This window comes from Calliopsis andreniformis, chromosome 10, assembly GCF_051401765.1.
Source record: "Calliopsis andreniformis isolate RMS-2024a chromosome 10, iyCalAndr_principal, whole genome shotgun sequence".
In the NCBI taxonomy this organism is placed as follows: domain Eukaryota; kingdom Metazoa; phylum Arthropoda; class Insecta; order Hymenoptera; family Andrenidae; genus Calliopsis; species Calliopsis andreniformis.
Window position 1 is genome coordinate 19,705,809 of NC_135071.1, and position 19,169 is coordinate 19,724,977.

Sequence of the window (19,169 nt, forward strand, 5' to 3'; positions counted from 1 at the left end):
TGAATAATCATATTTATACTTTATAAATACCACGGAGTCTCAGATTGTCTATAAACAAATAAATAAATAGACTAATACTAATAAATAAACTTATAACTTCATAAGCTAGATTTTGTTACTAAATATTATACCTATGATTCCTTTATACAATTCCTATGATAATCACTGACTTTTAAAATAAAGAATTATATCCTGAAAATATTGAAGGCAATTTGCTGAAGGCGTTGCTGTTATCAGAAACGAGACCTGCGCACACTTTTCTATCGTAAATTAAATAAATATGAAATGGAAGTACCGTCAGTAATCGTCGGTCAACATGTCCTAACTCATACGTGGACCATACGACTCTTGAAAATGTTAAAACACAAATCTAGAAGAATGGAAAAGTAACAGATACTCGGTATTAATATTTTTGCAGTTTATTTGCAATTTGTTCGTATAATTGGTAACTGATTTCGGATAACTAGTACTAAAAACCTAAACAACGTATGAAACTTTATACATAGCTGATTACTTTAAGAGTGCTAAGGCAGCTATATACAGTATAACGCGTTGAACCACGAGACTGAGTCGACCTTATTACACGTCGTATCGAATCGAGATCGAGCTTCCTCTATACGTGGTTCAAGCGTTCCGAAAGGAAGATTGGATTTCTTCGCGTTATTTCCACATCTCTTCATCGTTTGCTCCTGCTTCCTTTGATTAATAATACCTAGTTACGCGTTACCCTTTTACTATTGATTGAGGCGCAGAGAGAAATATGAACCAAAATTATTTCAACCACCGAGAGGTCGAAATACATTTCTCTTTTTGCATGGAAGGTGAACTGCTGTGAGAAAATTGTAGAAAAATGTTCCACTGAAATTAGAACGCGTAAGAAGGGTAGCACACGCATGACGCCATTCACGCGAGACAATAAGTCGTCGAACATCCAATTCCTTTTTAGCACTTTTGTGAACGGTAGGGGGAGGTGAGTTGGGGAAAAGACGCAGTGGCACTCGTGCGACTCGATGCCCAAGCATTTCTTGTAACTATACAATGATGCAACGAACGCTTGACACCGAATCCCGCGGTTCCCCCAACATATCTCCGTGCAGGAAAACTGAAAAGGACAAAGTATTGCACCGTACAGTGTCTGCAGAATCCACGCTAATACCTTATCGCTCGAACTTATAGTATCGTTTAAACAATACAATTATATACAAGAGGACATGTATACAAATTCATTACACGGTTGCGTTTTATCGTAACAAAACATTTTTACAAAATAATTGCGAGCATTCTTCGTTAGGAAACGTTAACAAAATCCCTCCTTAATAAATTCTCGAAGTATAAAAGGAATACTTTCGCGTGAAGAAAAGAATACTATCGAATGACCACTTCGCGGTACATTTTCATCGATGCTTTTGATTCGGGGATATTCTTTCTTAGATCAATCACGATCGGCTGGAAACACACTTACGCGACAACAGAGAGGAACGTTCAGAATTGTCTTCTCGCTGAACTCTCTTTCACGAAAGTTAGAATTACGAGGAAGCCACTAGGAACGAGAACGGAAAATCGTTAACGGAAATCGAAGAACGTGCACAACAACAATTAAGGCCCATCGTGGCATTACCGCGCGTGGAACAGTTCCGAATTTCTATTCCATTTGACCGCACACACACCACTTTTACACATAGATTCACGGCTATCCTAAAAGTATTTTTATACAGACGCGTCTCTCGTTCGCCCGTCTTTTGTTCAACCTTTTCTCCCAAGTACGTCCTTCTACTCGTTTATAATATTATTAACGTGCTCTTATATAAACGTATTCTAATATATACAAATTACATAAAAGTATGCGTGGTTCGGGACATTTTGGTACCGTGTACGTCACTCGTACGCATAACGTTCGATACCGAATTTCGGTATTCATCCTCCAGATGTACAGGCTGCCGAGCAATAGTATGTACCAGAGATATCGTGAAATTCATGCGTTGCATTTTAAGAAAAATAAGAAGGACAAATTGTACGCGTTGCAATTTCAATCCTCTGCCATCGAAGATCGATAAATAGAATCTGTAGAAAACGGGAAGAAAAATTTGAACTTGAATTCTCAAGTGATGAGCAACCCTTGCCCCTTGAAAATCAGAGGGTTACTCTTTCTTAACAGCCTGTACGCGATACGAATATTCCAGGAAATCCTAGAGAAACATCCAACAAATCCACCCACTGACGTGACCTTTTGCGCTCTTTGGAAATCCATTCATTCTTTTCTCTATTCTTCCATCGTTCGGAAGGCGGCCGAACGACCAAGTTCAATCTCTTCGATAGCTTTGGCTCTCTCCAAGCTCCAGAACAGAGAAGAAGCAGAACTATCGACAAACGCAAGCTGCATTACCAAAAACATCACAAGTGTGCCAGAACCCGAAATTGTCGAGGCAGGTCAAGAATCTTGCTCAGTATCGAGTCGAGATTTCCGAAAATTTCATGAACCCAAATCACATTTCAAGATGGCCTCTTTTCAAATACGACTATCTCTGATATTCAGCAATTACAGCAGTGTCAACATTTCATTTCAAATATCAGTCCTCCTGAAACATGACTCAGGTTCACAAAATCCTCAAAAATCCCCGCAGTCTTTAATCACCACTAGAGAATCTCCTCTCAACCCATCCCAAGCATGGAGTCCTCGACATTTCCCAGTTCTCGCACTGTTCTAAAGAACACGTTCCAAAAAAGCGCAGCCGCTGGAGGAAGGCTCTGCTTTCGAGTGTTCGGTACCAAACACATCCTTCGCGCCCCGAGGCCGAGCAGCCGAGCAGCTGTCTCGGTCGACGCGCAATCGGAGCGTTGCCATAGCTGTATGGAGTAAGTCTCCACCGTCCAAGTTCTAGGTTCATCCTCGCCGTGGTTCCTCTTGTGTGCCGCGAAGCCGTCTGCCCTTATCATCGTCGCTGTGGCTGCTGGTGGTCGAGCCAGGCGCGACGAGAAGCGGGTGCTCGAGGCACGGGGCTCCCTTCTAGGTCTCCAGACCTGGCACCAGACTGTGGAAAGTCTGGATGTCGTGGAACGCTCGGCCACAGCTCTGATTATTGTTCCTCTCGAACTTGGCCAGGTCAAAGTGCTCGTCCAGGGACTGAAGCTCAACGAGACGCTCCTCGAGGCTCTTCGCTGACTCCGTGAACCTGGTGAAGTCGCAGATTCTGTCGGGATCAACCACGTCCGAGGCCTCCATCATGCCGACGTCGCTGGCTCTCGTCAACTGAGCGCCAGAGTCGTCCAGCTCGTTAGGGAACATGACGGGGCTGCAGCAACTGCTCGTCGACGTGCTGTTGCTGCCGCTGTTGCTGTTCGTTACCGTGTTCGTGGTGCTCGTGCTGATCATCGTCGTTCCCGATCGCACGTCCACTGAGCTCAGACGATCCTCTGGATAGGCCAGGTGATGGTGGTGCGGGGACTCTGGCTCTTGGACCTCGTCAATGTGAGAGAGCAGTCGAGGCGTGGGCGGGAGGATGTAGAAGTCGCTGAATACGTCGTCCTGAAGGTCCAGGTCGTCGTGCCTCTGCCGTTTCGGGCTGAGAACCTCATTCCTCGCGTCCTCGCTCAATCTGGAATCAACGAGTATCGGTGAGAATGATTCTGTAGGCTTTGCGATGGTTCTGAATATTATATGCACGCGTCATGGTCTCGACACACTCCAAGATATTGCGCAATTGCGATTCGATGTCAATTGCGTAATGCGTATTATGTAAGACGATCTTACGCATCGGATCTTCGAGTTTTCTTCGCTCACCTTTTAACCTCTAGCGAACCAAGGTGAGGTCGTTGGGGGACTTCGGTATAAATGAACTTAAGTTTCCAAGTTCTTTGACTCTTGTATTCATACATCTACAAATTTCCTATTTAGATACATGTTTTTGCCAGTTTTCTGAATCTCAACTTCTAGAAATTCGCGGAGGGTCTCTACGGCATTTGGTGATTCGTGTTCACTCGAAGATTCGATTTTATAGGGAAGAAGCGAATTATGATTTTTACCTTTTCCTCGAGGATGCCTCGTCGTCTGTCACGCCAACAATAAGGTTGCTGGAGACGTTGTTTTCTTTGGTGGAGTCGTTCAGATACGTGACCACTGGAAGACCGTAGTTCCTCGTCTTTTCATCCCGATTCTCCCGCTGCAGCCGCCTGACGGCGTTGTTTATTAGAACAGATCTGCACAGGCTAGCTTCCGGGTCCTCGATTCTCCTCAATTTACCAGCGGAGATCTTCAACAAGCGACGACGTTCCTCTCGCGCGCGATACTTGGCGGAAATCATCGTGGGTCGGCTCCTACGTATCACAAGGTCCTCCTCTAATCTCATCTTAGCGTCTGAAACAGAGAAACAATGGGTCGGTTAGTCAATTTTATTCAAGACTGTGAATATTTCTCGAGCCACTCTACCTCATCGCTACAATAGAACCTCGATACGGGTAGCTCCAGTAAAATTGATAGTAGAACCATAATTTTAAACAGTGTAATAACATTTTCAAAATGGAGCATTAAAAAAATATTTTAATTTCGAATTTGATCTTAAGCCGATTGATCGAGGTCCTACTATTTTTATGTGTAGAGTAACCAACGTGACGACGAAACATGCATCATATTATCACGAGATCGAATCAAATTCAAGAATTGTATTTAGTTCATAGTATCAGCTGCATGGTATCGAAGAATAAATTTTTAAGGACCTTTTTCTTTCTTTTTAGTAACGTAAACGATATCGGGAAGACGATATTAATAGTTTGGTAAAGCTAGCAGCCGTAACAGGAGCGCGATCAGAATGAGAATAACGATTAGCTACTGTCATCGATGGTAAGAACGCTTCGTCAAGCGTAATTCGCTCGAGAATATCTTATCGGTGACGATACCTCGTCATGCTACAGTTCAAGCGTATAGTTTAACAAAATAACAGACAATGGGCTGTCGCGAGCTGAGCAAACAACTGTTCGTGACCGCAGCGTGTATTTCGTAACCGCGAGCTTTGGAAAATCAGAGAAAATTACTCGTTTCAGAATTTCCGAATCTGTTGGGGTCAATGAAATATGAAGCAAGGGATTTGCAAAATAGAAGAAGAAGACAGTATTTTTTATTATTTAAATAGGAACATGAAACTCGTGACTTTATTAATAATAGTAACAATGATATTTCTAATTATTCGAAATAAAAAATGATAAAAGAAGATAGGTTATACATGGCTGTGGCGGGAAATGGACATCTTCCACTTAGAAACCACGTATTCTTCGCATTCATTTACTTAACCTTAATAATAATTCCCTTAACCTACATTCTCTCTACTGTATATCTACATTTTAAGTATTATCATGTGACCTCCAAGGTAAGTGCATTTCCCAAAATTTCAATATCGAAGTATTGCGAAGTTAACCTAGAAATACTTCCAGTACCTAATTTACATATTTTTCTCGAACCTAAAAATCTAAACGAACTCTGATAAGGTAAAGAAAAACGGTAAGGCAAAGATGTCGACACGGTTCCATAGAGATAGTCACAGGATGTCAATGATCCTGCAACCATCGAGCATGCGTCGATTAAGAGACTGCGTAATGTACTATTTATAGAGCGTACACACTTTTCGTGCGCACGGAAACAACGGGATTCTCGAGCGCGACGAGTTTCGTTAAGCGAAGTCTGAAATACGCTGAACTCGCAGAAAGATCGGTTTCCATGTACTTCGATTCAAACTTGCCTTCGAAACGCCATTCTAACCTATAAATGACAAAGATTCTACTGCGTTTCGAAATTCGAGCAACTGAATGAAGAAAGGAAAGCAACAGTGGCGGACTACTTTAATGTGGGACATTTTAAAATGTACTATGCATCCATTTCGAAACAGCTGGGGTCTCGTGATTGATTGGGTTACTTCCGGTGCGACTGCACGTACGAAGAAAGGTTTCGTTTACCGTTTCAAACTACTGTGCATCGAGTCGTCAGTTCATGGTCTGGATTTTATTCCGCTGGTAATTACAGTAGAGCCTCGATTAACAGGATCTTGATTATCTAGATTCTCAGTTATTCAGAGTTTTGATTACTCAGGAAATCGGAAATCTAGTACATGTTATTTTGCATTATCGTTTATTCGAGTCATGTTATAGAAGGCTGGCTTTGAAAATTGCATTCAAATTGCTCACTGGAATAGAGGATCAAAGGAATTGCATGTGAATACTGGATGAATCGAATCCTATAATTAGAACAGAAAATTCAACCGACTCGTGTTTTACATTCTAGGACCAGAGGGCGTTTAAACATTATTCGCGTGAAATGATTCATACTCGCGTTTCCGTTGCCAATAATTAACATTTAGCGGGAAGACGAGACTTCTACTCGAAATTATTTTCTACGAATGACCGTTTGAGTCATGGGGAGCGGAAATAATTCCAGAAAGGAATTCCTGGATCGACCGATAGATGGCATTTCAAATACCGTGGCACGCCAACAACAAAATGGCCGACCGTCCAACTTATCTCCTCGAAAGAATAGACAGTCTATCGACATTCTCGCATGACACTTGTTGCTAAATCATTCTTCCACTTTGTATTAGGTATTAATCGACAGGGGGGTTGTGTTCGTCAATTAGTCGCAATACACGAAGCATTGAGAGTACATCGTACGTATATTTATAAAATAACAATTCGAAAAATGCAATTTTTAAAGAACAGCCGTAAAGCAATTTATTAAACATACCTCTCATCGTAAAAACTTTGCTAATTCAACTTTGAAATTCGAATGTCTATTCAAAAAATTCCTTAAAGTACTGGTTTTTTGCTTGTTTTTGAAAAAACACTTTTTGGATTGTAATTTTTTCAATATTTCAATATGATATTTAAATTGCTATGACCTCAATAATTGTGCTAATTAACGATGACCACGTAAATCGCACCGTTTTTATTGAAACAGTGATCATTATTACGAGGTTATCCAATTTTGACTCTATGGAAAATGGGGAAAAGGCATGGCGCATTAAGAGACGATTTTACGCTCTAACAAGTGCGCCTAAGCTAACTTTCTCCGCGGGGAAAAACCACCATGGATACAAGAAGTTACCTAACCTGTAAAATCTGCTTTAGAGTCGTTGACTCGCGTGCGTTGTTTACTTGCATCTATAGACATGTATACGCACGCTTCGCATCCTATCTTCTTTCTCTCCCCACTTATTTTTATCTGGTACAGTTATTCCACGAAAGAACACGATTAAGATTCCTATGGGGAATAACATAGAAACGATATGTGAACATATCGTAATTGAATGATAATGCATCTATAACTCGAGAATTTAGAGTTCAATAAATAAAATAAATAATGGTTTGGACAAGTTTTCAGTTGGCTAGTTTGCATATTTGAAAATTTGAATATTTGAACGCATGAAAACGTTTGACAGCTTTCTTACGGGAGTTCTCAAAGCAACAATGTATGTCTACCGTTTCGGCGCCGTTACATCTAAACTTACATCACGCACCATAGCGTGCGTTAGTGTTTGGCAATTAAACGAAGCTTTGACCTCGGCCGGAATTAGAACCATTTAAACGCGTCACTTCAAAACAGACATACTTAACCCTTGAAAAATCACGCTGATCGTTCCACAACGATTCTACATTTTTAATCCACTCTATTCTCTTCAACCTGTCTCCAAATCCTATCTTCATAAAACAAAAAAAAATTTCAAACATAACCTATCATACAAAATACACGTTCAGTTGAATAATTTTATTCGATGACAAGCTGTCGATAGAAAAAATTTAGATAACAAATATAACTATTACTAGGACAATCATTTTAGATATACATTTCACACAGTATACACAAATCTATAAGAGACCACTGCAGACATTCTCGCTAGATCATTTTTATCGACTTAAACCAGATATATCAGCGGAAGATAAGGGACGAGGCGCGGAAACACATTGAAAAGCCACCATATTGAACCGTTCAAAGTAGAAAGCGGTCTGTGCACGAGGAGACGGCCAGGTCAGATCGCTCCGTTCCCTGCAGGGGCCTTGAAAGGAATGCGCGGGCTAAAAAGAAATCGGCGAGAAGTTTTGCACGCTTCTAAATACGTAAGGCCGGTGAACCGAGCGCGTCCGCACGCAACGACGCTGGCTGGCTTCTATTGCGCTTCAGCTCGCGACAATTATCTACCGACGCGCGTATCATTTTCCTCGACCCCCGATAAAGGTCTCTCCAAATAAAGCAAAATTCAATTCGCATTACGCATCAAATATCCTCGTCTCTTTCTTCGTATTTCCTTCTCATATACAAAAATCTCGACTTTATTAGCGTAGGGGAGGATACATTAAATCCACGTAGCAGGTTCGATCCCTCTGAATCCACATGGAAACGGCAGTAACAGCGCTTAGCTCGGGATCTCTAGAGGCCGTCAGAGGGGAAAGCGATACACGATTCGACAATATTGTACGTCGGCGGTTACAACTCACTTTCGAACTATGCAAAACCGTATCGTCGGACGCACGCTCGCTACACTTTCCACATTCCTCTGCGCGACACGGGCAGAGAAAACGAGCAGCCGACGAGCACAGAGAGGCAACGGTACCTTCGCTCCTAACTGTTCATACGTTCACACGCGTCGTGGAGATCGCGTCGAAAAATCCCGCGGCGCACTCGTCTCGCGTAGAACTGGCGATTCGCGGGCGACACGCAGCCAGTGTCTCGGACTGGCCACTGCGTCACGCGTGATCGCAGCGTACGCGTACGACGACAGCCCGACGACAACAAAAGTGTTATCGGGTGCCGTGTGACGTCACCGCTGGCCGTGCGTGTACTACCGCCCAACTCGCGCATGCGCGCCGTCCCCCCCTCCCTCGCCCAGAGCGCGGCAGCCGCGGCAGGTTACAGGAGCGTGCGCGTACGCACACAGCCGCGCAACTGCGCGCAACGCCGTGCCGCGAGGCGCGCGCGAGCACATTTAGCGACGAGGCTGGGTCCAAGTCCGATCGGAGCGCTATCACTTTCTCTTTTTGCGACCAATGACTCATCATTTCATTTCAGTTCATGAATTTAAGGAAATGCAGAGATCAGCGTGAACGTCGGAGAACTTAAGGACTCGATATTTTTCATTTTCTTTTTGCGTCTTCTTTGAGGGTTAGGTTAACCTTACTGTAGAGAACGATTGAGGCGCTCCACAGTTCGAGTAGAGCGATAGAGAAACAGGTACCGCGGCGTGTGTATGCATAAACACGCACGCGCTCTCTGTGAGGATTCACGGAGCTCGTTAATTGCGCCAACGCGACTACTTTTACTCGGCTCGAATAATGAAAAGGGTGAGTTTCCTTTCCGAGGCGCGCTCGACCGTTCTCCGCTTTGGTGCGTTGAACTTCATCTTGATACATCTTTCTTTTATCACGCTCGCTGCTGGACACGCACTGACGCGTGTAGAAGAACCTCCGTAAGTACCGACCACGCGCTATCGCGTGACATATCTGTGTTCAGTTAACGAAGGACTGCACTAGGCTTCTTTCCACGAAGAATCGCCGACTTTCCACAGTGTTTTCCTAAATTCTGTCGCAAGTTTTGCCACGCTCCCCGCGTATCCTTTTTCAAATCCGTTTCACAGTGTACACGGTGGCTGCTGTTGCACGTAGCAATCGTTAAATAGGCCGTGACCATTCGGTCGACTTTCTCCTATAACCGCAGCCAGCGAAGACATCGTGGAAAAGAATTGCTCGCATTTAGAACCGCTCTGTTCGTCGCGAGTGACCGTTACAAGTGTCGCGGGGCATCGCGATAATGCCACCGCGACGACAGCGGCATCTTATCGGCCGAGAAATGTAACGCAAAACCACGACGATTCTTCGAGTCGACTTGCTTCTTAAAATAGACTGAAACGGAAGCATATTTGCGTTTGTTTCCAATTCGTGGCCAGTCAACAAAAGAATCGCCTGCTTCGCGCGCCATTGTTATGAAATTTAATATTCCTTCTTTACTTGCTGAACGGAAAGTGTCCGACAACGCGTAAATACTCGATACAAATATTTATGTCCTCACGGAGCTAATTAGAGTAATTTCAAGTAATTCAACTCTGCACAGGAATTTCCGAAACGGTGACCAGATTGTTGCTGGTTGTTCCTAAGACAGATTTGGGTACTAGCCACAAGTATGTAAATGCAAGTGTATCAAAGAGCTTGCGTCGAGACAATACTGTTCCACGGATCGCTGCTGTGGACGATCGTGAAATTGATTGAAGAGGGCGGACGAGGGCACGAAACGGGGGAACGCGTGATTACGATTATTACGTATATCCATGCGCAACACGACGTATAAGAACGGCTGTCTTACGTAAAATCGAATCGATCCGAGAACAGCATTTGCTAAGTTTACGAGGCGTGAGCGGCGATTAAGCGACCTTGCCTTTTTACCATTTTGCATCCACCACCCACCGTGCAAACGCGATTCGCGTGCAAACTTTTCCTTCAATACGTGTTCCTGTATAATAGGAGAAGCTACCTTCTGTGGAGTGTGTCAGAACATGGGCAACTGAGCGGAGAATGATCCTCCATAAAAAAATAATATCGAAAATGAAGAATAAATAATAAATAAAGCTGGTAAAGTTACTACGAGTAACATCTTTCCCCTTCTACTTTGAAAAAAATATTTTTCTACCTACGTACATTTTTTGTTTTTTTAATTTTTTCAATTCTGACAAGAGACTACATTGAATAGGGGTATCGAGACAAACTAATGCACTCGACGCAACAGGTTGAAAAATTTATAGGCTAAAAAGTTCGATAAATATCTGGCAATTTTCTGCACGCTGTATGCACGTGTATACGTGCGATCTCTTTTAAAAAAAATGGTTCAGCGATACGGAAGCAAGGAGAACGCGCGAAAAGAATGTCGCCCCTCACTTTCTCCGAATCACTGATTTCACATAGAGCGAACGTGAACGAATCGAGAAGCAGAATACGCCTCGGGTTCCCTCCCTAATCGATCACCTCTCCCTCCTCCTTCCTAGTGTTATTACTCGAATTGTACGTAGATATCGTATTATCAGCGACACAGAAGTGGATCGAAAAAGGATTGCTCGATAGCTTCCTGAAAATCGCCGAATCTGGAGCATGATTAATTGCAAGGAAAAGGCACAAAGAAAACAATAATTACAGAACAGCTTCTATTAGCAGAGGCCATTGCGTAACACTCGGCATACTGTACGAGACGTATTTTGTATAACAGCTTTTCAAAAACTATTACATAATCGTGAGGGGGCATTAACGGCGACTATTACACGGATCTATTGCGACATCGCTTGGAATGCTCTTCCATGGACACGATTCATCCCACGCGGATCGATTTGGACCTTGCACATAGTCAACCTGATAAAAATGCTCCACTCGAAAGTTTCGTCCCGTGGCTAATGGCCTTTGGATTAACCCTTTGTGCCATGAAGATACTTTAACATTTGCAGTGTCTCATCACCCATAAAATGAATGTAAAAGGGAACAAAAAATAACTTTAAGAATCACTCTGCATATGACTCTGTCCTTGAACTATCTAAAGTGAAAATAAAAGAGCGGTAGAACCGAAGACAAAGGGTCAAAATATGTAGTACGTAAGCCCAAGTTTTTATTAACTCAAAGAGAAGAAGATAGCTCCTCTCTCGTCAGGTTACGGAGAATGCATCGCAACGCTGTGAAATTTCGTCGGCCTCGAATTTCACGTAGCAGGGAACATTAATGACCAGTAAAGCTTACTTTGTTGCCCGCAGCCCGCCGCGTGTCGCAAAGCCATATCAATACACGGCAATCACGCTAAGAGCAGATGTTATCCCCGCCAGAAGCATCCCCCCTCTGTGCTTCCTAGACTCGAGTCGCGGAGAGATCAGTCGAGCGGTGGGGAAGAGTCGGCTCGTGTCGTCGATATTCGGCTCCCCCCTCCGACTGGCGCGTGTACCCACTACGAATAACCAGGCTCGTACCGCGAGACCATTTCATTCTTCTCTATCGATAATTTCTTTGCATCTGCAATTCCAGGTACAACAATTTACAAAGCTTGTAAACGTTGCAATACCAGAACACTTAAGATGCCAAATGTCCCACTAAGTGAACACTACTCAGCCGAAAAATATATGTTCTGATACTTAAATTATGATACCATTAGCTATGCAAATACACTATTTTATGATGCTACTCTTTCGTCTTCGTATCATCAGAATATAGACTTAGAATGAAATGAAATTCGCGTGAGTGTTTGGCTGCATTTATCTCGAGCCTACGAGTAGAATTGATAACTATAAAATGGATTGAAATGAATTACAGCGCAAGGGGATTCGATGAGCTCGCGTTCCGAGTCTCAGCACAGAAAATACGGCCCTGACAAGTGTCTCGTGCCACGGTGCATCGGTGTGCGCGTGCATGCACACGCCAAGGGACCGTGGCGCGCGTGTAGGGACAGGGAGAGGGAGGAGGCTCGGGTGGGGATAGGAAAACGTATCGATAGAGGGTGAGGACCAGCAGCGGCGCGTCGGTGTAGGTAGACGAGTGACGTCACGCGTTCCACCAGCTGGTCGGGAAACGACGTACCACTCTCCTCTTGTTGCCATGCCCGTGTTTTTGCCACGATGACGCTCGGGAGGGGGGTCAGCGTGCACTTGCGGGATCCACGAACCTTTCCGGGCCCGAAGGTGCAAGTGTATTCTGGCGCGTAATTCAAACAAGTCGATCACGGTGGCAGAGCATCGTGGGAATGAAAAGCTACATCTATACTGAGGCAAAGAGGAACATTCTGTCGCCTCTGGTTGCTTATAGCGTGCAACTACAAAATCGTGCGTTCTCGAGCATGCGTGCATTGCAATTTTTTATTGCCTTTGTATTTAGAACCTATTCTTTAAAAGCGTTCTACGTTTTTCTAACTTTTTGCACAAAACATGACAAAATGTTTCTCGTCGCCTCAGTGTAGACATTGCTAAACATTGTACTAGAGGGAATTATTTTGCCACTTGTTTACTTAAAAGGGCATACTGTCGCTATTGAGCCAGTCATATTCTATTTCTAACCAACAGTTCTCGCGGGTGCGTCAGAGTTGCCCATCTGGTTCTCTCGCTCTCGATTGGAATAATCCTAATGCCGAGAGCTTGAAGCTTTCGAGCATTATTCACCGTCCTTGACAGTTTCCTACTGCATTCCTGATCGCGTCGAGAGTTTTACTATGAACCGACGATATTATTAATAACGCCGTTCTGTACAGTATAGGTATTAGAGAATATTCGGGGAATGAAGGGTGGGAGCGCGCTCTCAAACTCACTGCGACAGTGTTAGCCCCTCGTTACACGTAACCTGAGGAAATAGAGAACACCTGGCAGATATCCGATCCTGTCGCTCCCTGCCGGAGACGAGCACCATTTTCGATCGAGGCAAATCGATTTGACTGCGTCGAGACTTGCTCCACGGTAAAACTACGGCTTTCTCGTTCACCTTCACTTGCGTTCAACAGTGGAACATGGAAACCTTTTCTGATTTCGAATAAATACTATGTCGTTATTATAGCTATGTATAGATATCAGTTAAGCGATCATTTTTTCTCCAGATCGAGCTCATTCCAAGAAGTCTAAAAAGCTAAGTGCCTAAAATATAAACACATATATTTCTTTATAGTTGTTAAATAATGGATAAAAGAAAGAAAGTAGTATTAATTTATAGAAGTTAAAGCTTCCCAAAAATTGTCCTCTTCTAATCGGCAGTATCGATCGTTGCGAAGGTAGTGACGTTAACGCGGCCAGGATTTCCCTGAAGCCAGCTCCGCGTATATAAGTATGACGTAATACAAGCATTAGCAATTAACGCATAATGGCCGTGCGTGACGCGTCACCGACGACTGTATCGCGTCACGTCAGAGGAAGGAATACTCGAGGCCCCAAGGGAATTCGCAGAAGCAAAGAGCAAAGCGGCAACAAAGATCGCAGCAACCTTCGATCGCTACTTTGTCCCCGATTAATCGGTCGATCGATACACGGGGTTGCACGCAGCATGGATCGCGCGGACGGCGCTCGCGGAAGGTCAGTGACAGAGAAACGAGATCAGTTCTGAGCGGCGCTTCCAGTCATCGTCCTCCCGAAATTTCGCCCGATATGATTGCAGCGCTGCCTGCTGGCCTTACACCACACTTGTCTCGAACCCGTAACCCGTGCCACGAGTGAACGAACGGATGCGCGTACGCACGGCTGCTGCTTCGCCGAGACTTCATCGTAAACACGAGAGCTCCCTTTTCTACACTAGGATGCTTGTCCCTACTTCTGTGCCTCTGGATTCAAATCGTTTAGAAACAAAAGGGTTTTATTCAGAGTGTAATACTTTTTTTTTAATCTTGAGAATGAAAAAATAAGCAATTAATTTATGTATAAAAGTTCTTTCTTTACTGTACAGAAGTAGATAGTATAGGTAGTAGATTGTGTACCTGTAAAAAATAGACAGACGCAGCACGCGTTCAACGTCTTCTTCGAGTGATTCAACCGCTGCTCGCCGATCACTCGCGCGTCGAACTAGCCTAAACGCGACTTTAATAACACATTCACTCGCTCTATTTTCGTCTAGGGATTCGCTATAGAATGAGATCAGCGCGCTAAATTTACATCGGGCCCCTCTTTACGCCCTGGAATGTTATCCTCACTGTCGCTGGATCTCGCTCGGTTTTCGTCGTTAAATAAACCGTTTCCAAATCACCCATACCCCTTGCTCTTAAAATAGAACCTAATATGTGTCTAAATGAACCATGTGCTTCTTCCACAAGCTTCAATATTCATCAGCGAACTTAACCTCAAAATAGAAACACGACTAGTTTCACTTAACAACTCAGAATTAATGCGTATACCTAATCAAATTTCTATTTCACGACTTTTCCCACTAACTCATAATTCAAGCGCTAACACTTTAACCAATTTAAGGTTAACCCTTCAAGCAATTAGCAATTTAAGGTTAATCGTGAATTGCAATAAACGCTGCGCCTCCCTACACACAGAAAGGCTGCGTGTACAAACAAAACGTTTACCGATCGCATTAAAAAGACGACGCTCGAGTGGCGTGCGTTAAACGCACGCACGTGCGCGGCCTAATGAATTCAGCGTGCGTGCGTGTCAAGCGAGCGTGCATCGGCTGAGCGTCGCGTGGACGAGGCTCGGTTAACCGCGCTCACGAGGCACAAAGCGACAAAAGGATGTTGTTTCTGTTCCTCAGAAGAGCCTCTACTAGCGGGCTATAAAAAAAAAGCCACTCCACGTTGTCCCATCGGGCTAGGATTGAATCGGTAATGACTTTCAGGGAAGCGCGAGCGAAAGAGATAGATAAAAAAAAAACACAAGCTAACCAAGAATCGATAGAGGCTCCCGAGGATCGTGAGTCCGCGCGTCGACGAATGAGAAAACGCGCGTGGTTGAGTAATCGAACCACTCGGCGAAAAGAATGAAGGATAATGCTTTCCGTCTGGTCGTTTCCGTGCACGTCAAGCTGTTGGCGAGGCGACGTGCGCGTCGCTCCATTATGCGCGTGTGCGTTGCGTGCGAGCCCGAAGTAACTGGACGTAACTTCGCGTCGCAATGCACAGTGGTCGTGACAAAGAAAAGAGAGGCGAGAGGCATTGGGATAAAGAGGAGCTGCTCTGCTCGAACGATAATCTGTAATAATTATAATCTGCATCTTCGATATGATCACCAAACGAATGATCATTCTGTGTTTTAACAGAAGTAATCTGTAGATGGAAATTAGCGTAGGTTCTGAATGTGGATTCAGTGGAACGCAAAATCGCGCGAATCGTTGCGGGGAAAAACGTTGAGATAATATTTCGAGGAATTATTTTACGCGCGGCCAGAACGGTTAGCTTGGAGAACGATCGATCCGAAAACCTGCGCTTTCGTCGAATGTAATTTCCTGTGAATTGAGTTTCGAATTAGCCGATATTGCTATCTGTCCGAAACCTTGCGTTTCCAAATTAAAGCTTGCCCAACCCTCTCAAAGGGCTCGATTAATCGCGAGGCTTGTTACTTTTAATAACAGAGAATCGTGCCTGAAAATTGAAGTGTAAAAGATGATTTGTAAAGTAAAAAGACTTAAGACGAGCAATTTCTCTTTCACGCGGAGAAAGATATTGGGCAAAATAGTGTTCGTAACATGCAACAATCACGAGTCCCGAGAAAGCCATCCAACGGATGGAATCGTGCCAACTAATCCATTGCTCGACGATATTATTCAAAGAGGTCAGAAACAATGAAGCAGGGTGAAACGCTTCGTGCGATCACAAATAATATATACAGTTTTCCAGCTACCACTAAATCGTTAATTAACTCTGCTACGGTTCGTCTATTTGCACTAGTTTCAATATGCCAATTGGAAGTAATAGAGTCTCGTGATTACTCGAGCATAATTTCAGTATTTTTAAGTACTACCGCGGATATTTAAAAATTGGAATATTTCCAATATTTGAAATTTTGAATTTTTGAATATTTGAATTATCAAGTATTTGAATATTAAAATATTTGAAAAGTTGCAAATATTTTTGCAGAAGCACGTTCGACACCTCCCGCGACGAGACACGATTAATTATAAATTATAAATGCTCGCGATCCAGGCCACGAAATGATTCGACATTCCGTGTCGTCTCCAATCTCATTAACCGAAATAAACGCGCAATTAGCGAGCGAAGCAGTTCGAAAGGTCGCACGAGTTGGATTTAACGAAGACAGTCTCGATACAGGGGCACAGGTAAGGGCGCAGATGTTGACAGACGTCATTCTAGCGGCGCGCTCTCGCCCGACCGATCTTATCATTACGATAAACTCGATAAAGCGGACGCGTTAACGCGTGCGCGGATAATCACGAAGCGTATACACACCAGCAGGATCTTCAATGGTAGCGTTTAACGACGCTGACGCTGGCCCCGGGCCAACCTCGTAACAATCACCTTGACGACAACTTTCTACAGTCTCCGATGGAACGCGATTAATTTGCATTTCAGCGTAACGAGCCTGTATCGTGCGTGCTCGTCGGTAAAAGTGACGCGACTCGCCGAGACTCGCTTCGCTGACCGTCAGGGCAAAATCGCGTACAGAGAGCCTCGAGACCCCGATCGGTAATCGATAGTCTCTCCCTCTCCCATTCTCTCTCCCGTACCCAACTCGCCGCTTCAATCGCTCAAGAAATTAACACGAGTTTGTTTTGTTCCACGCGAACAGAAGATTAAGTTACGAGCAAAGGCTAAAATAAAAACGCCTCTACACACCGTCACCTCGCTATAACCTCGTGGCCCCAGTCAGCTCACAGGCTTCTAAGCTTCTCTAATTATTCTCTAATTATTATGCTTCGAATAGCGGTGTCATAGTCCCGTGCGTAATTTCTGGCGATTAGGCGAGACCGCGAGAGCCTTAAACTGAAGGAAAAGATCGAGATGGAGTGGGGAGAAGAAGGTGGGTACCAAGTTGAACTCTACTTCGAGCGGCCCACTTTCTTTACTTTCACGCTGCCGTCGTTCTTCTTTCGTCGCGCTTGCCACTCGGGCTTCGTAACTCGACGACGAGAAAGGCCCTATGGCGGACGTGCATACTTGTTCTGTCAGTGCACACGCGCGCGCTGCTAACCATCACCACCACCACCACCACCACCACCACCACAGTCGCAGCGCCGTCGACTCAAGCTGTGTACGCCCGCTCGCGACATGCAAGAGTAGCATCGAACAATTTCTAACGGGTTTTCGTTCCTTCGCACGAACGCCAAGGGAAAACGCGTCACGACGAGTTTCTGTGTTTTCAGTGCCTCTTGCTCGATAACCACGTTAACGATGCTACTCCTGCTTGCTCGAACCAGGAGGTCGAGCTTCGAAATATGAGACTAAAATTTAGGGTCCAGTTTTTCCCGTGGGAACTCGACTTTTCGTCGAAATGATGCAAGATTTTTTTTTTTATTTTTTGTCTATAATTTAATCGACATTTTCTAATTAACTTTTTTCACGTCGAGATTTATGATGGCGAAAATTGGAGAAGTTGGATCGCGAATTTACTTGCCAAACTAATATTATTAATAATTATATGTAGCATGTGTGCGCTATCTGAACAGTCGTATGATCTAGACTCAAAATAGCAGAAAGGAATGAAGAATGGCATAATTGGAAGACGCAATCAATTTTCATAGTTCATAAATTTGCAAGTTTTGCAGAGACGAGAAGATAGCGGTGATAACGAACTGTATGCAAATAAAAGCGATTCTACACGAGGCTCGATAAAAAACAACGTGGCGCTGGGTAATCAGGCGCAAAATAAATGCGAGGCATTGTCAATCGTTATCGAACGTCCTTGCCCGTTGTGAAACACGTTCCTGCCTGACGATGAAAAGATGCGATTCGTCTGGCGTCGCTGTTATCGCGCGAAACGATAATAATAAATGTGTTTCGACGGCTGTCCAAAAGTTGCCGAATCGGATCAAAAAACATAATACAGATTGTTTCAATAATAGGTTGCCAACAGTTAGGTCTCTATTTTATCTAATATCTTGATTAAATTTTTATTTTAATTATTTCATAGATTTAAGTTCATTCCAAAAAAAAAAAATTTTTTAAAAAATACTGAAAGAAGCAGGGCTTCAGTACTCCATATTTAAAAACCTAATATTTCAGAAAAGACAGTAGCTTCCATTTCTGTGATCACCAACAACTTCGTACATATCGTTAAATCTTAAGCGTTTCACTTTGCCCTAATTTCTCCAATTATTTCATTTGATATCTCTGTAGAACAGCTTGCATCTCGTTCAGCCAAAACGGGACTCGTCTTATTTCGCGAGTTGTCCAAGCCACAGACACTTTTGAGGCGCACGAGAAAAAGCGTGGCGCTGGAAACGGGATTTTCGTACCGTTAATTAGCGCAGGCCTCCGACGTCCATTGTTCTCCGATTGTTTTGCAAGCGTTTACACGCGGAGCACCGAGTGTGGATGCCCTTTCGTAAGTCACTTTGTAATTCAACGCAGATCTGGTATGCGCGATAATACCTTTGTTTAGAGTCCAGATCGTCGTCTCGATGCGCGCGCGTTCACGGGACAGAGAAACGGTTGATGGTGCACGTGTGTTCGGTAGTCGCACAGACAGATGCGTCGCGTAGCCCTATGAAAGTGGCTACATATATGCTCTCTCGACCGGGACGTAAATAGTTAC

The 19,169-nt window shown here is 44.0% G+C and overlaps 1 protein-coding gene across 4 annotated transcripts in view; it reads right to left on the reverse strand.

The window, feature by feature from the left end:
• Positions 1–3,004: 3,004 nt before the first annotated feature.
• LOC143184482 (uncharacterized) overlaps positions 3,005–19,169 on the reverse strand; it is a 62,676-nt gene continuing 46,511 nt past the window's right edge. The window contains exons 1-3 of one of the 4 annotated variants that reach the window (XM_076386745.1): positions 14,438–14,659; positions 4,021–4,351; positions 3,005–3,593 (exon numbers count right to left, since the gene is read on the reverse strand). In XM_076386745.1, coding sequence (XP_076242860.1) covers positions 3,005–3,593; positions 4,021–4,343 — 912 coding nt within the window. In that variant the 5' untranslated portion in view covers positions 4,344–4,351; positions 14,438–14,659. Of the gene's footprint in view, positions 3,594–4,020; positions 4,352–8,469; positions 8,591–11,739; positions 11,965–14,437; positions 14,660–19,169 lie in introns of those variants that run through there. The other 3 variants (XM_076386743.1, XM_076386744.1, XM_076386741.1) reach the window with 3 other exon arrangements.